This window comes from Gossypium hirsutum, chromosome D09 (genome assembly GCF_007990345.1).
Source record: "Gossypium hirsutum isolate 1008001.06 chromosome D09, Gossypium_hirsutum_v2.1, whole genome shotgun sequence".
NCBI classification, from domain to species: Eukaryota; Viridiplantae; Streptophyta; class Magnoliopsida; order Malvales; family Malvaceae; genus Gossypium; species Gossypium hirsutum.
The window spans coordinates 39,037,872-39,058,722 of record NC_053445.1 but is presented as its reverse complement, the minus strand read 5'-3'; the positions used below and the strand labels follow the sequence as shown (position 1 = coordinate 39,058,722).

The following is a 20,851-nucleotide window of genomic DNA, read 5'->3' as shown; positions in this document are numbered from 1 at the left end:
GGAGAGAAGCCTCTTTTAAAACATTTTTGAGAGATTTTGGTTTGTGTAAAACAATCTCTTTATTTTTTGAAATCTTTACTGCTTCAGTAGCAATTTGTTTCAGAGGAGTTTCATCTTTCATTTTTGAAAAGGCCAATGCTACTTCTGGGGATTGAGAAAGGGACTCAATCCATTTTTGATTTGAGAACCAATTTCATTTGGATCTTATACATCTTGAATTATTGTATTTTTGGAGGATTTTGATGATGATGATTTCTCATTTTCTTCTTCATGGCAAATTTCATACCATGAATTAATTGGTTTTGAGGAAATTTGTATTTTGGATGACTCTCCTATTTTCCCTTTTCTTTTGTCTTGGAGTTTGGGTGGCATTTTTGAAGAAACTATCTGGTGAGAAAATCAGGAAAAGAATTACTTTCTCCTTTAATGTATTCAATATCAAAATCAAATATGCTCAAAATTGCCTGTCATCTTGCAAAAATCTATTTTGAGGCAATATTTTGAATATCTTTTTGTAAAACTTCTTTTGCTGATTTGCAATCGCTTCGTAAAAGAAATTTTTGATTTAATAAATCACTTTGGAATTTTATAATGCACAAAGCAATTGATAAAATTTCTTTTTTAATAGTACTATAATTTTGCTGAGTAGGATTCCAATGTCTGGAAGTAAATTGGACTATTTGCTCTTTTCTTCCTTTAACTTGTTTTAGGATCCCACCATATCCTATTTCAGAAGCATTTGTTTCCACAATCTTGGGGACATTTGGATCGGCTAAATATAAATAAGGAAGCTTAGTGATTTATTTTTTGATTTGGGTGATAATATTGGTGTGGTTATTTGTCCAAGGTTGTGGATTCTTTTTGAGCCTATTATATAACGGTTTACATAATTTGCTAAGACCTGAATAAAAGTTCATGACATAATTGAGGCTTCCTAAAAATCTTTGTAATTGGACTTTATCAAGGATTTGGTCTAGGAATTTGCTAGCAAACTCTATAGATCGTTCTATTTGGGTAATGGTTCCTTGGGTAATGTAATGACCTAAAAACCATACTTTGGTTTGGAACAAAATTATCTTGGATTTAAAAACTACTAAACCATTATTTTTTATGACTTTTATAAACATCGATAAATGTTTGAAGTGTTTTTCTAAATTTTCTGAAAACACTAATACATCATCGATGTATACTATTGTAAATTGAGAATATTGGTAAAATATATCATTCATTATTCTTTGAAACTCAGATGGAGCATTTTTTAACCCAAAAGGCATTACATTCCATTCATATTGTCCAAATGGTACAGTAAATGTCGTTTTATATATTTCTTCTTCTTTTATTTGGATTTGCCCAAATCCAGATTTCATGTTAAATTTTGAGAAAATATTTGCATTACAAAGTTTCTGTAGCAAATCTCCCGAATATAATAAATATATATTTTTTATTTTTATTTTTTAATTTTAAAATACTTTAAAAATATTTTTTTTATTTTTTTATTTTTAAAATATTTTTTTGTGTTTATTAAAAACCGGGCCGGACCGGGCCGGGCTTGAGCTTATTATTTTTTTCCCGGGCCGGGCCTGAGCAAAATTTCAGGCCCATATTTCGGGCCAGGCCGGCCCCGGGCCTAAGAGTCGGGCCAGAATTTTTTTCGGGCCCAGCTCAAACCCGGCCAGGCCCATGGACAGGTCTATTTATTATTAATAAAATAATAATTAAGCAATCTTTTTGGTTGAAACAAACACTAAAAATCAGAAAATATTTTCCAAAAACACATGGAACTGCAAATCTGCAATGTTAATGTGCCATGAAAATGCTGCTTTCAAGCACTAGTACTTGCTACTGCAGAATGAAAATTTTTGTTTATTTCTTCGGCTTTATCTGCTATTTTGCATCCACTACCAGAGTAAAGAGCATCTTATTATTACAAACATCAAACGCAAGAACGACTTTGTTAAGAGTGTAATTTTTTAATATAAACAAACAAAAAGTAACCTCACTAATCTACTACACTACACCAACACCCACAACTCACTAATTAATGTTAAAACCAATGTGAAGTTAAACCAAGTCCCAAGCTTTTTCACTCTCTCTCTCTCTTTACTCCAAGATTAGGGTTTAGCTTCCAAAACACAAAAATGGCAGCTTCCCAACTCCAAAACCCTCTCAAAACCCCATCTTCTCAGCTCTCGATCAAAAAACATAAACCCAGTTTTCTTAAACCCCGGCGTTTAACTGTCTCAGCGGCCCATCCCCACCTTAACGGCCGAAAACTACGGGTCGCCGTGATAGGTGGAGGTCCAGCTGGCTCCTCCGCCGCGGAAGCCCTAGCTTCAGGCGGAATCGAGACGTTTCTCTTCGAACGTAGCCCTTCCACAGCCAAACCCTGCGGCGGCGCTATACCTCTCTGCATGGTCGATGAATTCTCCATCCCTCACCACCTCATCGACCGCCACGTCACCAAGATGAAAATCATTTCCCCCTCAAATCTCACCGTCGATTTCGGATCCAAATCCCTTAGCGCCCACGAATCCATCCCCATGCTCCGCCGCGAGGTCCTCGATGCCTTCGTCCGCAACCGGGCCGAATCCGCCGGCGCCCAACTAATCCCTTTCCTCGTCACCCATCTCGAAATCCCTTCCTCCTCCTTGTCTCCTTACATCATCCACCACACAGTCAACAACTCCCGTAAAACCCTAGCCGTCGATGTGATCGTCGGCGCGGACGGAGCCAACAGCAAAGTGGCTAAATTCATAAAAGCCGGCAACTACACGTGCGCCATAGCATTCCAAGAGCGAATCAGATTACCAGACGAGAAAATGGAGTATTACCAAAACCTCGCGGAAATGTACGTGGGAAATGACGTGTCACCCGATTTTTACGCGTGGGTATTCCCCAAATGCGACCACGTGGCAGTGGGGACTGGGACGGTGTGCGGGAAACAGGATATTAAAATGTACCAGCAAGGGATCAAACAAAGGGTTAAAAACAAGATCAAGGACGGAAAAGTGATCAAAGTGGAGGCCCACCCAATCCCGGAACATCCCCGACCGGTAAGAGTAAGAGGACGCGTGGCACTAGTAGGGGACGCGGCGGGGTATGTTACGAAGTGCTCAGGTGAAGGCATTTATTTTGCGGCCAAATCGGGGAGGATGTGTGGGGAAGGAATAGTAAGAGCATCGGAGGGTGGAGAATGGATGATAAGTGAAGATGATTTGAAAAGGGAGTATTTGATGGAATGGGACAAAAAGTATGTGAGTACATTTAGGTTCTTGGATTTGTTGCAAAGGGTGTTTTATGGGAGTAATGAAGCAAGGGAAGCATTGGTTGAAGTTTGTGGGAGTGAGTATGTGCAAAGGATGACTTTTGATAGTTACTTGTATAAGAAGTTAGCTAAGGGAGATGGATGGGAAGATCTTAAGATGGTTTTCGCTAATTTTGGGAGTTTGATGAGATGTAAGATTGTTGGTAGAGACATGGCTGCCTTCAACTTGTAACTTTTTCCATGAATAAATGCAAATTTTGTTATCAACTCAAAACAACATAGTCTTCACTTAATTTATTTCAACATGGGTACCGAAATCTTTCATATTTTATATATTTTTTAGAGCAAAATTTTGCTTGTAAAAAGCTGTGATGAATGATACAGCATAAAATCTCAAATGTTCTCTCCATCCCAACGATTATTATAGCAGTAAAGCTAAGCTGTGAGCCTCAAGTCTAAACCATATCACAAACCAAAGACCCGAGTTTCTTTTGGTGATTTGGGCATTACTTGTTGAGTTCATTTAATAATATTACTGGCCATCAATGACGTTAGAGCGGAGACTTAAAACTGGAATTGCATTTCGGAAATGTACCCGAGGGCTTGAAGATGAGCAGCCATAGCCTTGTTCATCGGAGGCGGTCCACACCTCAATATCTGTATTCATCAATCAATCAATCACTGATCAAGCATCACATTCAAAGAAAGTGTGGGTGAACTAAATATTACCTTAATATCTTCAGCAGGAGCAGGGCAGTGGACTTGAATCATTTCCTTGGATATGAACCCAACTCCACCATCCCATCCTTCAGGAGGCTGCACCATGATGTTTTAACATAAAATAAATATTAGCTGCAAGTTTAAAATACCTCATGCAACAAGAGGTTTATATAGGTTGTTTACACCTTGAAACAACTAAAACTGAAAATGGATGCCAAGGAAATCAAAGCCGACCAGTATTTGTTGCACAAACTACTTAAGTCGATAAAAAACTATTTCTGGGATTTCGAAGAAAGATGATTTCTCTTTTCAGTTTTAGAGAATCAAAATCTTTTAAGTTGTGGATGTAAAGAAATTTTATGAGCAACTTAGTAGGGTATGTCATTTGTTTAAAGCCACACTAGTTTATGACTTTTGACCTGAGAAGTTTAGCGGAAGAATATTCATAAGCCTAACCTCCTCCGGCAATTATGTTCTAGGTCTTATTCTGGCTATGTTGCTACAACCCTCCCTTTTTCTTTAAGTAGCTTTTTCCGACACCAATGTCCGGTGCATAGACATAGGTACGGAAGTGTGACTTTCCATGGTTCCTCCAAATACATGGAAAAACTTTGAAACAAGGATACACACATGATACGCTAAGTCCCAGTAATATAGTATGCCAATATAACAAAACTGTGACTCCTTAGCTCTCCCAGTTAGAACTATGACTACTAACGGAGATGGTACAAACTAGAGGAGACAAATTATTTCTCATAAAATAATCTTAAACAAGCAACTAGGAAATAGAGACGAAAAACTGGCATATCAAATGCTGGATTTCTCATTTCTGAATTGAAACAAAAAATGCAGACAGTGGAAAAACAGCTCAACTAGAAAAGAAAAAGGAATAATAAAGTACAAAGAAAACGATGTTTGACTTGTATACCTGATTCAGAACATAGTACACGCTCATACGATTCGGATATCTACTGGTGAGCTCATCCAGCTCTTCCTGAAAAACAAAATTGAATTTGTATTAGATTGCCCCTATCAGAAAATAGAATTGTTGCCCCAAGTTCTGAGCATTTTCAGATGTGCGATTTTTTATTAAACAAGAGAGAAACAGAACCCACCTTTAACAGAATGTCCTCATAAGCGACATTGGCATAAATAAGATGAATGTCAGTCTTGTCTTTTGGGTTTTCCAATATGGCTCTAGCAACCTCAATAACATATGAGAAAGTTACGCAATTATTAAATGAAAAATTAACAAGAAAGTCTTGTGCAAGGTGAGAAGACAAAAAGTCATCCGAAGTAGCTGAGCTCGTAGATTCTAAAATAAAAAACCTGGAACATCGGGGTGATGCCAGTGCCCCCAGCCAGCATACCGAATGCTCTAACTTGGCCAGGTTGATACTTGAAGCGTCCCTGAAAGCATCCAATAGGTAAATCAACTATTAGCTGTTCTTTTAACATGGATTTACTATAGAATATATGATTCCTATGACATCTCTCCTAGGAGACAAATGTATATAACACATTAAGACATGCTTCAAAATTGCAAGAAAGGTCACCTTAATTCACCCACGAAATGTACTAAACACCAAGTGCAGTATGCACTTTTTTCCAAAAACCTGTGTTACCAAACACTTCTAAGGGGCAGGGTTTTTATCTAGAGTGAACTGATCTGTCAAACACTTCTAAGGAACTGAAAGGGGGGGAAGAAATATATAATGAGAAAAGAGTGAAATAGAAAATGGAAAACGCTGAAATAAAAAAGCAGTCCTCAAACATGGTGCTGGGAATAGAGAATGGGACCGACGCATGTGTTTGTGAAAAATACCACTTCTAGAGTCAACTTATGCTGCAATCCAAGATATAAAAAATAAATAATTGCTGACATTTCCACACATACACGTTTTAGAAGTTCTACTTATGAGCCTTCTTTAAATTTACTGTGTTTACTACTAATTCGGTTTTCTTTTAAAATCAAAGATGGATCTTTAAGATAGAATCTGAAACTATTAATTGTTAAAAGATCACGATTTTACAGGTTAAGACTACATTCTACCAATTTGTTTTTGACATTAGTATCTTATATGATGGAGCTACAACTGGGTTTTGAAACAAGAAAATAGTATTTGTAACATAATGTGATATAGCATCAAAGAAACATACCTTGGGTCCCTTAACAGCTAAGTAATCACCTTCCTGCATCTCCCGGAAGTGGTGGGACATCCTTCCTTGAGGGTACATCTACAGATCATGAAAACTAAATTATGTGTCATTGTAAGCAAGAAGGAAAAAAATTACATGATGACAGTGTGCAAAGCATCAATTGCTTGCTGCATATAAACCTTTATGACTAGTTCAAAGTACCCTAAATCTGAATCCAAAGTTGTTGGAGTATATGGCTTGACAACATCGTCGCCATTCTGATCTTTTCCTCTGTTTAAGAAAAACAAAATTAAACATGTGCAACATTTTAAGTAAAAGATCCTCGAACAGTCAGTCCAGAGGCAAACCTGCAACTCATATGTTGTCAAATTGGAAGCCCCAAAACCGATGTTGGTGTAGGAAGGGCAAACTTAAACTTAGCCACATTGTAACTGAGTTGAGTGCGTTTTACAAGTTTGAATTCTTCCGGATCCAAGCAAACTGTCCGAACATCAGGCATTAATCAATTTACTAACAATGAGGACATAACAATTTTACAGGTTACATTCTCAAAACCCAAACAAGGTGCATAAAGAGATTGAAAAGAAAACAAGGTTACATTCTTCAATTTACTAACAATGAGGACATAACAATTTTACAGGTTACATTCTCAAAACTCAAACAAGGTGCGTGAAGAGATTGAAAAGAAAACAAAGCTACCACCAGAAAAGGGGAAAAAGAAAAAGAGTTAATCTAGGATAAAAAAATAACAAGTTGTTAATGAAGAAACTAAATATTTAAAAATGGGAAGCATTAGAGAGCTGCTTGGAGATGAAATACTTCATGTTTACTAGATAAAAAAAATTGGGAATTCAGCAATTTCTAAACTACGAACTGGAAATTATTACTACTGAAGAGCTTAAGACAGTATTCCATTGCTGCCATCCAATTAGATATTCTCTTAAACTTATTTGATCTTAAAACGTTGTCAGCTTTATGTTCCAAGTAGGCAAGTAACATTGGTTTCAATTCAACCACAAGAACAAGGCTCCACTCCGTATCTTACTTGTTTACTTCTTACAATTGAAAAACCAATAAATACTTCAACAATTTAAACAAAAAATAAAAATATACAACGCTTTCTGCAATTTATTTGAGGAAATGAAAATTATAGAAAATAAACATCCCAATAGCACAAGCAATCAAATTGTAAAGGAATCCCATTTCATTATATATTTCAAAAATGCATCATATGTGATCTAACGCAAAACCCCAAAAACAAATTCATCAGAAACACAATCAATATTTTATATAGAAAACGAGAGTTAAAGGGAAAAAATTTTCTACCTTTGGGTTTCTTGGAAACATATAAATAGTAAGCAGTAGCAGCACCAACAGCAGCCACGGCAACAGCTATGCTTACTATTTCTACCCTATGCGATTGAAAATGTTCCATTTTTTTTCTCTCTTTTAAATTTTTTCAGACCCAATGTTTTGGAACTACGAGAAGACAAAGATTGTAAAAGGATTTTATAGCGGATCCCAGTTCTGTTCTGTTTAAGATTCGTCCTTTGTTGAAAGTTTTGGTTTGGTCAACTGGAGATTTGCTCCTTAACTGGTGTCGGATGTAGAGGATAGCAGCTGGGGTTCAATTCGTCACACGTGGCGTCTCCGTATTGGAAAAGTAATGCCATGGTGTCTGCAAATTTATATTTTGGGAGCCCAAAATAGAGGACTTTTTCGTCTATTTTGCTTTTATTTTGGATGTCGGGTCAAATTAAAATTGCTTAAATTTTCTAGCCCTTAAAAAAATCTTATGAAGCAATAATAACATTTTTAAAGTGTGTACAAAAACATTTTAGTATAATTGGTTTTAATTATATATACATAAATTTAATTAAATGTAATAAAAACATTTTAATTAAAACCTTCAATTTTGGAGAGGTTGAGAATGCCAAGTAGTAATGGCTTTCGCCTCTCAAATCTTATATTATCTAAACATATATCCCTATATTTCAAAATGTTGCGAATATAAAATTATTGATCCAATGTAATTTTTGCGAATTAAATGTGATTTTTTTTATGATCATTCATCCATTTTATGATCTAAGGCTAATCATGTTTAGGTTAATGCGGTATTTAGGTAAATTCCTTCCAACAATGACAACTTTAGCCTACAAACTCAATCCAAATGTTAGGAGAAAAAGTCTATCGTCACTCTAGATTCTGTTTTAACTTTTCTCCCCTTTTCTTTTTTTCTCTCTTCTCCGTTAAATGCTTAATATTCAATAAAGAACAACACAAAATCATCAAATTCAATAACAATAAAACCCAACAAATTTTATAAATACTTCTAATCAAGAATGAATCTATACCAAAACACTCATATATTCCTCATAAAATCCCAAAACAAACATAACAAAAAAATTCAATAAAAGTCCACAAAATAAAAACCAAGCACATAAACTCAAAAACAAAATTATAAAAATCCCTTGAGAGAAACGAAATTTCTACTTAACATCACGTTTTTTAATCATTAGGAAGAACAAATAGAAGATTTGTACAAAAATAAAAATAAAAATGAGAAAGAAAAGCGAGTCTATGTCAAACTAAACTAATTTATTAGATTGCAATTATCACTTAGCAAGATAATTGATATCTAACACTCATATGCCCCGTACCTCCATCACATCAAGTCACATCACTAACTTAAATGAAGAAATATTGTCAACCTGACACTCTTAAGGGGTATACCATGACGAGAATCCTCCCCCTCCCCTAAACTAATTTGTCAACTTGCAATTATCATCTAGTAAGACAACTGATATCCAATACTCACATGCCTCATATTTTCATCATATCAAGTCACATCACTAACTTAAATGATGAAGAAATATTGTCAACTTGACACCCTCAAAGGGTATACCATGAAGAGAGCCCTCCTCCAACACAAGCACATATTGAAGCTTGAGAACACTAGAAACCAACATTACATATAACTATCATACCCTTCTTCAAGGGAAACAAGACTCTCTTAAATACTAATACTTTCTCTTCACTGTGTAAACTACCATCCTCTCCACTTTCGTCTAATTTACCTTAACACATAATAATAATTTATTCACAAATAATAGTAAATGATTAATGGAAACTAATAAAATTATAGTAAATATAATATAATGGTACATAATTGATAACATGAGAATAAACTAGTCATTACCTAATAAAATTTTAAGGTTTCGAAATTTAATTACACTTTAAGCTTTGTAATATAATATTTAATAGATCAAGCTACATTTTAGTTTAAAAAATTTATTAATATGTTAACTTATAATTAATTTTTAGTGCTTTTATATGTTGAAAATTTTATGAAATAAAATTAATAATGAAAAAGTTAGGTATGTAGTAAATGATTGATAACGTATTACTAAATATAATAATTTTAAAGAAAAATAATTAAAATGAATAGTATATGATATATAATATAGTAGTAATAAAAACATTTTCTAAAAAATTAATAACATATAGGTAAACATAATAATAAATATTTTATAATAAACATGTAAAAATGTTATGGATAAAAGAATAATAAATAATATATAACATAAAAATACATAATTGAAAATAGAAGATAAAAATCAATTTTATAATTATAATTGTAAATATATATTAAAAATTATAATTAAAAAATTAACTGAAAAATAAATTACCAATTACATGTTTTTAAAATTATTTCATAAAATTAATTAATAAAATTTTTATTATAAAATATTATGATATTCATATTTTAAATAATACACGTGTAAATACATGTAGAAATTTTGAAATATAGAAAGATTGTATATTTATTTTCTATTGATTTTATGCTTCAATTTTTTTTTTTAGATTTAAAAATTTATATTAATGTAATATAATGAAGCTTATTTTAATTATATTTTTATAATGTTGATTTGATTAGGTTTGAATATTAGATCAGACACATGACATGTATATATATATCTCTCATTAGATTTACAAATCATATACTAAAAGAGATTGGCGGCAGTAGGATCCAACCTAGATCTTAAAAATGAGATGTTCAAAACTACTTAATTGATATATCATAATTATGGGATCACATAAACTACAAAGTTGTGAAGAGAAATGGAAAGACGTAGCAAAGTTAGAAATGGAATAGCCAATAAGGATATGAATGTCTGGGCTGCAAATTAAACCCACTTTGCTAACCTCACAGTTAATTTGATGCATGTAAAAAGAAGAGGCTGTCAACAAAGCCAGGAAGACTGCCTGCTGCTGCTGCTGCATGCAAACCACAGTTAATTTAAGTGCTAATCTTATATAACATTGAATTAATGTATCATGTCATTTAATTATGAAATGAAGGACAATCAACGGGCTTGTACTCAAACCGTTATGAATCAATAACATTTGTGATAATTTTATAATTTTTTCATAACTATTTAAATAAAATAAAATTTTACCGGTGACTAGAGAAAAATGACTTGATACCTATTTTTGCCACTATACTTAGGGGCGAGCGTGTGATCAAATCAAGTCAAATCGAGTCAAAAATTTTCGAGTTAATTAAGTTAACGAGTCTTATTTTGTCATCCTAACTCGATTTGAATTTTTTTTTAAACGAGTTGAGTGAAATGAAATTCAAGTTGAGTTGAATCGAGTAAAATTGTTCAAGTTAAATTTAAAAATTAAGCATTTCAAATTAAAATCTTATTATAAATTAACAAATTCGAGCAGATAAATCTGAAACCATCAAAATAAGAAAAAAAAATAAGATAGTAAACTTAAATTATTTATTTATTTATTTAGATCCCAAAAATTATCGTTTTAGAAAACTTTTAAATTTTTAACTTTCTTTATATATTCTTTACAATATTTTTAAAATTCTTATAATTATTTTAAAAAATATAAATTTTAAATTTTTTATAAATATTTTGAATTTTAAATTTATTTTGAATTTTTGTTGAGAAAGAGTAATTTACTCATTTTTAAAATTAATAGGAACCAAAGGAGTATTTACACCAATATATTATTCAAATTATTTGAATTGTAAAATTCAACTCGATTTGAAGTCAAATTACGTATTCGAGTTGACTCGAAAAAATTAAATAACTCAATTTAATTAACTCAAAATTTAATTTTTTTTAATTTTTTCAAATCGAATAAAATTTTACTCAATCCTAACTATATTATTATTCTATCTATCATATTACTCCAGTTGGCATTTCCTTTACAAAACTCATTAAGTAATATGTGACAAAAAAAGTCAACATTTCTTTAAAATTCTAAAAATATCATAAAGATAAAATTTATAAAAAATAATAATAATAATAATAAAACCCAAAAAATGTAAAAAAAAAATCTAAAAACCAAAAATAAAATCATGGCTTATTCTTTAAAATTTTTAAATATATATATAATAATGCAAAAACACTTTAAAAAATCGTAAAGTTCTTTAAAAACCTAAAATTATAAAGGAAAATTTCGGAATTATAAAAATCTTATAAAATTATTTTAAAAAGTCAGAAATAAATCTAAACAAATAATATATATATATACAGGTTTACCCCAACGTACATTTATCCATGCTGATTATGAAATTATTCTTTTAATAGTTTTGTACATTTCTTTTATAATTTCCAAAAACATAGCAATTTCGAAATTTAAAGACCTGACCATGCATGTGCTCAAGTTCATTCTAAATTCCATTTTTAATAAATTTATACATTCTTTTCATTTCTAAAATAATATTTTAAAAAATCTCAATTTTTTTGGATTTTTTGAATTTTAAATACTTTTATAAAATAAAAATTCTCACCTTTTTAACGCATTTGATCGGCCGGGACGTTTTTTTAAGAGAAATAATAGATGGAATAATAAGATAGACGGAATGGTAGTACAAAGACTAATTTTTTAAGTACCAAACTGAGAATTCGTATATAATACAACAGTCAAAATAAGCATTAAGCCATAAGATAAAAAAAAAAGATATTTTAAGTTTGATGCTGTCTATTGCAACTATTAAGTTGTCCATTTTTATAAATTTACACTTTGTTTGCCAAGTTGTCTGCCAATAACGATTCTTATGAACTCAGACCCTTGAATTTATTGGCAATGGAAGAATATGTCCCGACTTCATTTTTGTTTTTTTAAGGAAATTTGTTTGAAAACTTGTTCCATTTGACATGGCTAAGCACATCAGGTCTGTCAAAGACAGCGTTGATGCATACTCTTTAAGCATGTCTTCCAACAACTTCACGTCCTAAGAAGAGGGGTATTGGTCGATATCCATAAAAGAAAATAACTCCATGTTAAAAGACTGATGGAATATTATTCGACAAAATAAATTCCGTCGAAAAGGGCGTATGTTTTTCTTCTTCCCCTATTCTCTCTCTCTCTCTCTCTGCATTCGACGTTGAACCCTAATATTCCCTTTTCAAAAGCCTGTGAGTAGAGTAGATCATGATAGTTACATCCATTGAATTGGTGGGCCATTTTAATTTGGTCTTTCTGCTTTCATAAAAAGTTTTCCATTCCATCAAGAGGAAGTTTTTGTCCAAATAAAAATATTATATTCAAGAAATGGGAGGAAAAAGAAGCAGTTGTCGAATTGATATGGAAGTGGGTCTCAGTATTCTTTTCATGTGTCATAATAGTTTGAGAATATATGGTGTCTTTATGTTATTGTAAACACTATAAAATACATACATACACATCGGTGTTTAAAAACAGCATATCATATTAAGTATCCTTACTCATAAAAGCCTTCCACATGAAGAAAGCAGCCTTGGTTTGATAGCCAAGGATGACTTGCCTACGGATTTGATTTCAAGAGATCATTATTGGTGCTGTAAGTATGAATTAAGTACTGTCATTTCAGCGCTTTTTCTTCCATACCGGCACATATTCAAACATAGATATCGTAGAAATATTATCTTCTTCACCACACCCATATACAACATATTCATATCTAACACTCACTACAAGTTCTAGCAACAGCTACTACGGTAAAACTCTCTCATCTGGAGCTAACAAGCTCCTTTCTCTAATGTTATATGCAATTACTACCTCAAATTATGCAATTCAATACCTGATCTGCTATTATATGCTAGAGTTAGTTACTGTTCATAGGAGGTAACTAAAAGTAAAGCGCTGCTGAAATTATGATAAATTTTTGTCACTAGTTTCCCTCTAAAACCTACTTACACAGACAAGCACACTTCGAAAACAAATTCCTTATATTTTGACAGGAACCTATGCCTGTACCAGCCACCAACAGATTATGGAGTCACTTTTTTTTCCGGGACTCCAATAAATTAAAAATTATTTTTCTTTTAAAATCTAACAGTTTTTTCCTTTACAATATTTGATAAGTGATAATGACTGTCATAAAATGATTTTGTGATGTCAAAGAAAAGGTCAAGACGATGTGGTAAGCTCAAAAGATTTTCTTTTTAAAAGGAAATAGGTAACATGGCACTAAAAGTTATGAATAAAATTCTGAAGTATGTAATAATCTCTGTGTGTTAGGTTAAGAGCACTACATGAATTCAAATAAGCTAGAGTTGAGCAAGAACTATGTACCCTCTTTACTCTTCAGAAGAAGAAGATGCAACGCCCTTTCCTTTACTATCTGATGAGGTTGTGAGACCAATGTCCGAGCTTTCCTCAGTTTTTGGCTTGTGCATCTGCAAGAGTTGAAGTTGACGTTGCAGTACCTATGGAGTAAAATAGGTGATGAAAAACCGAAGTGATAAAGTGGAACAGTTTGAGTTCACTTGTAATTTTAGTGTTAAATGTTAAAATATTTTGATCAGAAAAGATGAAGCTCTATATGGGGGAAGAGACAAACAAATGGAAACTCTCAATCCTAGTGCAACTAGAAGGTGGCTGTCCCATGTAAGCCATTGCACTCCAAGTCTCTCACCTTGATCCAGAATTTATGGAAGTATACATAGTCTACTAATGTCCCGAGCTAAGCCAAAGTGAGTAGACCCTTTGGTAGGACGCAAGAAATAAGAGAATGTTCTCCAAAATTTTTAACACACAATTACATAGAGAAAGCAAAAATAGTACTAGTACACTACAAAAATCATACCTCAATCTGCTGTTCAATAATCTTCTTCTGAGCCTCCAACTGGGAATCTGAAATATTCTGATTACTCCCTGATCCTCCTCCTCCTGAGTTTCCATTGGCACCAGGTAACTGGAAAGGAACAAAAACACAGTTTGGGAATTGTGGAAAGGGCAAGTTTGACTGTCCACCAGGAATGGCAAACTGTTGATGTCCAATGGATGGGCTTTCCCCACTATGTTCCACCTTCATGGTGTCGGCCAATGGCGCATAAGACCCTGGAAGTACAGGGTTTCCTGGAGACCTGCATATACCATGCACAAAATTGTAACATGTAAATGGTAGTACCAGTTAGGATTAGTAAATCAATGCTATTGCACTCAGAACTAGATCTGATCATGTAAAAAAAATGCCTCATTATAAGAATTAGAAAGCAGCACATATGTGGGCATACAAGATCTAGGGAGGCCTCTAAACCAATGAACTACTTATTAGCTTTTGAAAACTAGCACTCAAATTCAATATGCTCTGTAACCTGCATGTGTTTGAAGTATTCCCCCCCCCCTTCTCTTGGTAGTAGACATTTCAGTTCCCAGTTTATGTAATAGGCCTCAATTCAAATGATTACATTTATGGTTTCATAATTAAGTTTGAATGTAACTAGAGAAGAGTGTTGCCACTTCAATAATGGTCAGACACATAGAAAACTTCTGTACAAACAAAAGCCAAGAAAATTAGGTCTCAATGGCACATTCCTAATTCATTTCTCTGGTCCTCGTATTTACAGTTCTTTTAAATTGCAATAATAGCATGTGATTAAAAATCAAAAGGAAAAAAGGGATGAGATCATAAAGGTGGCAAAATGGGGAAGCTGCCAATGTCATTGACAGGTGTGCAAAATTACAAGCATAAACTACCTACCAAACTAATGCGTTTGCAGAAGGATAGACGTAGGATTTCTCATATATTGATGCTGCAGCAGCAGCAGCCTGCAGCCTCGCCTGATGAGGGGTCAAATTATCAGTGGCCATCCCAACACCAGGACCTTGTGTAGCTGAACTCGTGCTGGACCCTGTTCCCACTACAAGCAATTAGCCCCTTTTTCAGACTATGAAGTCAGATTGATTAGCTGTAAATTTGTAAGAGAAGCAATACCACAGCCGAACAAAGTAATACTTAATGTCAACATTCCAAATTCTTTGCAAGCAAATCAGCTTACGAGCTTTTATATGGGATAAATCATGTGTATGAGTTTAATAACTGGGATGGGGAACGGGTTATCCCCAAAATTTGAGACCAAAAAACCTAGGAAAGAACATTCAAGACAGGTTTGGGGATGAAAAGCCTTCAAGTAATACACCACACTAAGGTGCATGCCTTGAAGTATAGGTAACACCTATGGACATTTCACACATTAGTTCAGGAGGATGATACCTTAGCTTGCTTAGGCACAGTACAACAAAGCATAAATAATGGCAACTAAAAAAACTGAATTTTGAACTAGTGATAATCGATTGAAAATTTTAAAGACCCAAAAGTTAGCTTTACCTGATACCTAGAAAAAAGCAACTAACTTTCAGAAAGTCGAGCAATTTATTCATGCATGATCCATATTATCTCAAAACCAAATAACAGAACAAACAGTTGGCATACACCAGTTTAGATTTGTGAAGAAAATAAAAATGCTCAAAGAAAAGAATTCATTTTATCATAGATGATGTTACAATAAGATTACCTTGTCGAGGAGCATCTGACCAAGTTCCATGTTGCCCTCCAGATGAACTTGCTCCGTTTTCAGGTGGTACAACAAGTGCTCTGCAGGTTGGACAGGTATGCTGCCTCTCCAGCCATGATCGAAGGCAGTGAACGTGAAAAAGATGTCCACAAATTAACTTCTTTGCTAAGGTCATCTCTTCACGACATATAATACATGTTGCATCACTTCTGTTCCTCCAATCATTAAGCAGTTAAGAAATAAAAATCAAGAATAAAAAAACAAAATGCAATTGAAAGATTCTATAAACAAAAAAAAATGAAGTTCGTAAACAAATACTATCTGACTCACGCAGAGAGTTCTTCAGGGGTTGCATCCGGGAATCTATCATTCATATTTGAGGTGATCTTTCTATACCGCAAGTAATCAGCAACACGAATTTTAAAATTCCTAAATGTCTCATAAAGCTCCCGTATTAAGTGCAGAGGTACACCATAATTCCTGCACACACCAATTAAAATCAAAAACCATGCCATGAATTAATCTATAAGATATAACTAAGAGATTGGAGACATCGGTGAAGACAACAGGATCCCTCTTTTCCTTAAAGACCCTGCAGTGCCCTACAAAGCTTTCCATTAAACAATTGACAACTGCTAGGCATCTCAATACCTAAAGCTCAGTCTTGATTCTCACCACAACCACATTAGAAGTTTTAGGATCAGAAACCGATTTCTTTGTTATGACAGCCAAGTGCAATTAAAGCCAAACCAAGTTTTAGCACTACCCCATTCATATATCAAAAAGTTCATGATGGAAAAGCTGAAAAAAGAACTGGATATATTTGTACCAATTGGAGATTACCCAATTGCTTAAATTTAGGGATTGCAAAGCCCGAACCATCCAATAGATTTCAAATTGATCCGCTCTAATTGGAGAGGTTTTTTTTTCCTTTTATTAAGTGGAGGCTGGGTGGGGAGAGGCAGTTTTTTAAAGCGGGTAAGAAGCAGTTGTGGTATTTGCTTGCCCAGCCCAGCCTTGATATTTTAAAATTACTATTTTACCCTTACGCATTTAACTCTTAAAAGGATAAAAATGTAATGATGCATCATACAATGATCACTGAAGTATTTGAGATAGTCATAGATTATTCCTCCATGTTTATATGTCACACACATATTGAATGTCTACAGTGGACCGGTGGTGGATTTGACAATATCCGCCCCCACCCAGCCCCACTGACGTCCCTACAAGTTATATTCTACCATACTCTCATCTCAAAGCAGCTATAGAACTTGGCCTGTAGTATGATGATTGTCTCATCTAAAGCAATTCTAGACACCATACAAAATCTAATGGGATAGAGATTGCTTTGTTTCTCCAACCAACAGGGCAAGTTTAGAACCAGTAAATACAATCTCAAAAAATGTAATTCAGTATCAGAATTTGAGCCTAGTTTGATGTCAAATCAGCCCAATGCATTTTTATATGTAGAGAAAACCACATGCCTAATGCCACCTTTCAAGTTCAAAACCTAATTATAAGATATCCACATAACTGAAGGGGATCTAAAGCACGAAAAAAACTCCTAAAAGGAATTGTAGATTCTATCTAAAAAAAACTGACTAGAAAATTTTAGAGCTCTGCTTAAAATTGCTTCAACATGCACTAAGCCTTCCCTTCAAGTAAGCCAAAAAGTTTTAGAGAACCTCATGCCTAGAACACTATCCAACAGTCAAAAAATTATATTTGCACAAGAATAATATAATCATCTATGTGATCAAGGCAGAAAGTAAAAAATAAATGGCTTACTTACATGAAAATCACAAGAAAGAAGCACAAGTATATAGACAAGTGAAGCAAGTCTCGGATGAGCTCCAAGTAGAAGGTATATACAGCTTTTTTCTCCCATTGCCCTTCCATAAGCATGTCACTCACATAGAAAACATATTTTACAAAAGTTGACACTGTTGTTGTTGCCAGTATCATGTACCTACAACCCAAAAAAGAAAATATGAGTCCAAGCAAAAACAGATAAACTAGAAAATATGACACACACATACAGCACTTGAAAGAAATAAAGGGGAGGGTCAAACTAGTCTACTTTATGTAAATTGCAGTACAACAAAGAATAGCTGGATTTTTAACAAGCCTGCCTTTATTTATTCAAGGAACTTTAATAATTTGATCGGTGGTTGGACTTTTACACTGTCAACTTCATTTATCGTTTAATTTCCAACATAAATGACATATTTAAGGAGGCCCTTTCTTATCTCTTTATGGTCTGGCAAGTCCTTGCTAACATACAAGATTTTTTAATCCTTAATTGTGATCCTAAAAATCAAAGATCCCAAACCATAATTAAAATCACAAAAGAAAAACTACCACTTCAAGAACTGAGATCATCGTTGCCAATTCATTTTAATAATCTAAAATACTCAGGACAAGTTAAATACATTATCGTTTTGAGTGATGAACCATAAAACATGACAAGCACAAATGAATTTAGCAAACTTCAACTGATAATCACAAAAACAAGAAAAGGTGTTAAATAACTTACTCAAATGCAAAGAAGATGGAAACTGAAGCTTGTCGTGTTTGGATCAGAAACTTGACAGAACTGTATAAAAACAGAGAATCAAGCAGAAGAAGAAAACCCAGAAATGAAATGATCCGAACATGCGCTAACTTCGGAACGGAAGGGGTTGTTTCAATGTACTCAACCCTCTTCTGCACCAACCAATGCAAAGCCTTGATTAACAATAGAGCAGTAACCATTGCAAGAAATGGAACAGAGAATTCCTGCCGAAAGATAGTGATTGCAAAGAGGATCTCCATGACCTCTCTCCATGATTGCTCATTCAACCGCTCAACCTCAGCTTCTCGAAGAGACCCAAGGAATAGCCGTTTGGTTAATTGCCATAAGATACACATAACTACAAGGCCCATGTTGAGAAGCAACACTAAGCTGATCTTAGAGGTTGATAAATAAACCATAGCAGGATAAAACTGGCCTCTGCTGTTGAATGCATGATATATAACTGCTAGTGTCGTGACTAAACTGAGACCAGCATATGTTCGCAGCCTCATCATTTTGCTCTACCTGATTACCACATCACAATATCTTCTTAATCGAGTATCCTTACTCCTTTAGAGCATTGAATTGGTAATAAAACAACAACTTAAGGCATAAGAACCAAGAACAAATTTACCAAAAAATGGAACTTTACTAGTTCAAACATAGTATCATGCTCAAAGATAATCCGTTTTTCAATAAAAACAAAACGAAGGGAAAAAAGTCAACTATTTCCCATGAAAATTCCTTCCTTCTGCGACCGAAGAACCGAATCCAGGAACTTCCGAAATCAATAATTTCTATCTAATAAGAGGTAAAGATAAAGCAAAGCATCTAATTTGTAATAAAACAAAAATATAAGGCATAAGCAGTGAGATCAAGTGGGGCTATAAAAAGAAAATAAAATTTAAGTAAAATTGTCATAAAATTTATATACTCTGTATCCAAAAGAATAAAACTTTATTCATTCAAACATAGTGTCATGCTTTAAAAAATCCCTATTTTGAATCAAAACAAAAGAAAAAGAAATTCAAATGATTTTCCCTGAAATTCCTTTTTCCTCCCCAACCAAACAATCAAGCCAGGAACTTCCAAAATCGATAATTACTATCTAATAAGAGGTGATATAAAAACAAAGGGAGTAAAAATCAGTACCGAGTTGAGATAAACTTCGCCAGGGATTTCGAAGGAACCGACAATGAGAAAAGAAGAGAAACCTTCTGGGTCTTCTTTTCTGGACGAGGAGAGATTAAACTATAAATTAATAATAAATTTTATCAGGACTTCAACAAAAATTGAGACTGCTTGTTTGTATGTTTATTTCATTTATTTATATCACTTGCAAATTGCTTCTTCTTCTTTTTCCCATCTTTTCCCTATTAGATTACATTTGCTTTGACGCAATGGTTGTCAGCTTTACCAATCACTCTACTCCACGTAGACTGTGGCCCCTCTTTTTTCCATTTTGATTGTGTTGGTAATATTATTATCTTAGAGTTCTTTTTAGAGTTTAATCTACATACGGATGTTTTACCTTTTTGGGGGATAATGATTTATTTTTAGGTCTCTAATTTTATTTAAAAAAACTTTATTTTATTTTTTTATTAATTTTTATCTTTTTTATTCTTAAATTTGTGCTTTGGAAAATCACCTAAAATATAAATGAAAGAATTAATGTTTTTTAATTTTGTTGATATTACATACACGTGAATGACATGTATATATTTAATTAATTTTTTAAAAATTAAAAAATTTATAATATATTTTTAAAAAAATTAAAAATCATTAAAATTATTAAAAATTTACTTTTTAAAATTTAAAAATTTTATTAAATGCAAACGTATCATTTACGTGGTAATCCATGTGGATGCCACATTAGCAAAGTTAACAAATGTTAATTTTTCCATAAATTTTGGGGTGATTTGAAAAAAATGTAAATTCAATGGTCAAAAGAGAAGAAAATTTGAATGAAGGGGAATGATTTTTTTTGTAATATTGGAGGGCCAAAAATGTTATTATGCCATTTTTATGCATGAATAATTGTTTGTTAATAAAAATATGTTTTTTTTAAATTTTATTGTGATTATTTAAGCAGTAGAAAATTGTAAATATTAGAGGAGCAAGTAGTAGTTTCATTATGAAATCTAAATATTTCAATTATTTTAAAAAGTAATTGGGAAGAGTTATGGGTAATTCTAAGTGTTCTATTAAAAAACAGATATGATAACAATATTTAATAAGATTGATGTTAAAAAAAATTATACCAAATACATGAGAAAAGATAAAGGAAATAAGCAAAATAGAAAACGGTTTCATAACTAAAGGAAAATACTAATCAAAACGTGT

At 33.1% G+C, this 20,851-nt stretch overlaps 2 protein-coding genes and 1 pseudogene across 6 annotated transcripts; 1 reads left to right on the top strand and 2 right to left on the bottom strand.

Annotated features, from left to right (window-relative positions):
- The first annotated feature begins 1,783 nt into the window (after positions 1-1,783).
- Positions 1,784-3,528, top strand: LOC107891506 (geranylgeranyl diphosphate reductase, chloroplastic). Its single transcript, XM_041100584.1, has one exon. The coding sequence runs from the start codon at positions 2,139-2,141 to the stop codon at positions 3,495-3,497; it is 1,359 nt and encodes a 452-aa protein (XP_040956518.1). The 5' UTR covers positions 1,784-2,138; the 3' UTR covers positions 3,498-3,528.
- Positions 3,529-3,574: 46 nt separating this feature from the next.
- LOC107891507 (NADH--cytochrome b5 reductase 1-like) lies at positions 3,575-7,663 on the bottom strand (annotated as a pseudogene).
- A 4,470-nt stretch (positions 7,664-12,133) lies between these two features.
- Positions 12,134-19,874, bottom strand: LOC107891508 (ERAD-associated E3 ubiquitin-protein ligase HRD1B). Of its 5 annotated transcripts, none has more exons than XM_016816339.2 (9): positions 19,661-19,862; positions 18,491-19,033; positions 17,747-17,923; positions 16,282-16,431; positions 15,952-16,160; positions 15,138-15,297; positions 14,241-14,520; positions 13,727-13,860; positions 12,134-12,586 (listed from the first exon to the last, which is right to left on the bottom strand). In XM_016816339.2, the coding sequence occupies exons 2-8, from the start codon at positions 19,021-19,023 to the stop codon at positions 13,732-13,734; spliced, it is 1,638 nt and encodes a 545-aa protein (XP_016671828.1). In that variant the 5' UTR covers positions 19,024-19,033; positions 19,661-19,862; the 3' UTR covers positions 12,134-12,586; positions 13,727-13,731. The 5 variants fall into 5 exon arrangements, with proteins under 5 accessions (XP_016671828.1, XP_016671827.1, XP_040956517.1 ...); XM_016816338.2 differs by lacking the exon at positions 12,134-12,586 and adding an exon at positions 12,731-12,990; XM_041100583.1 differs by lacking the exon at positions 12,134-12,586 and adding an exon at positions 12,731-12,990 and having other exon boundaries at positions 15,138-15,288.
- Positions 19,875-20,851: the final 977 nt, after the last annotated feature.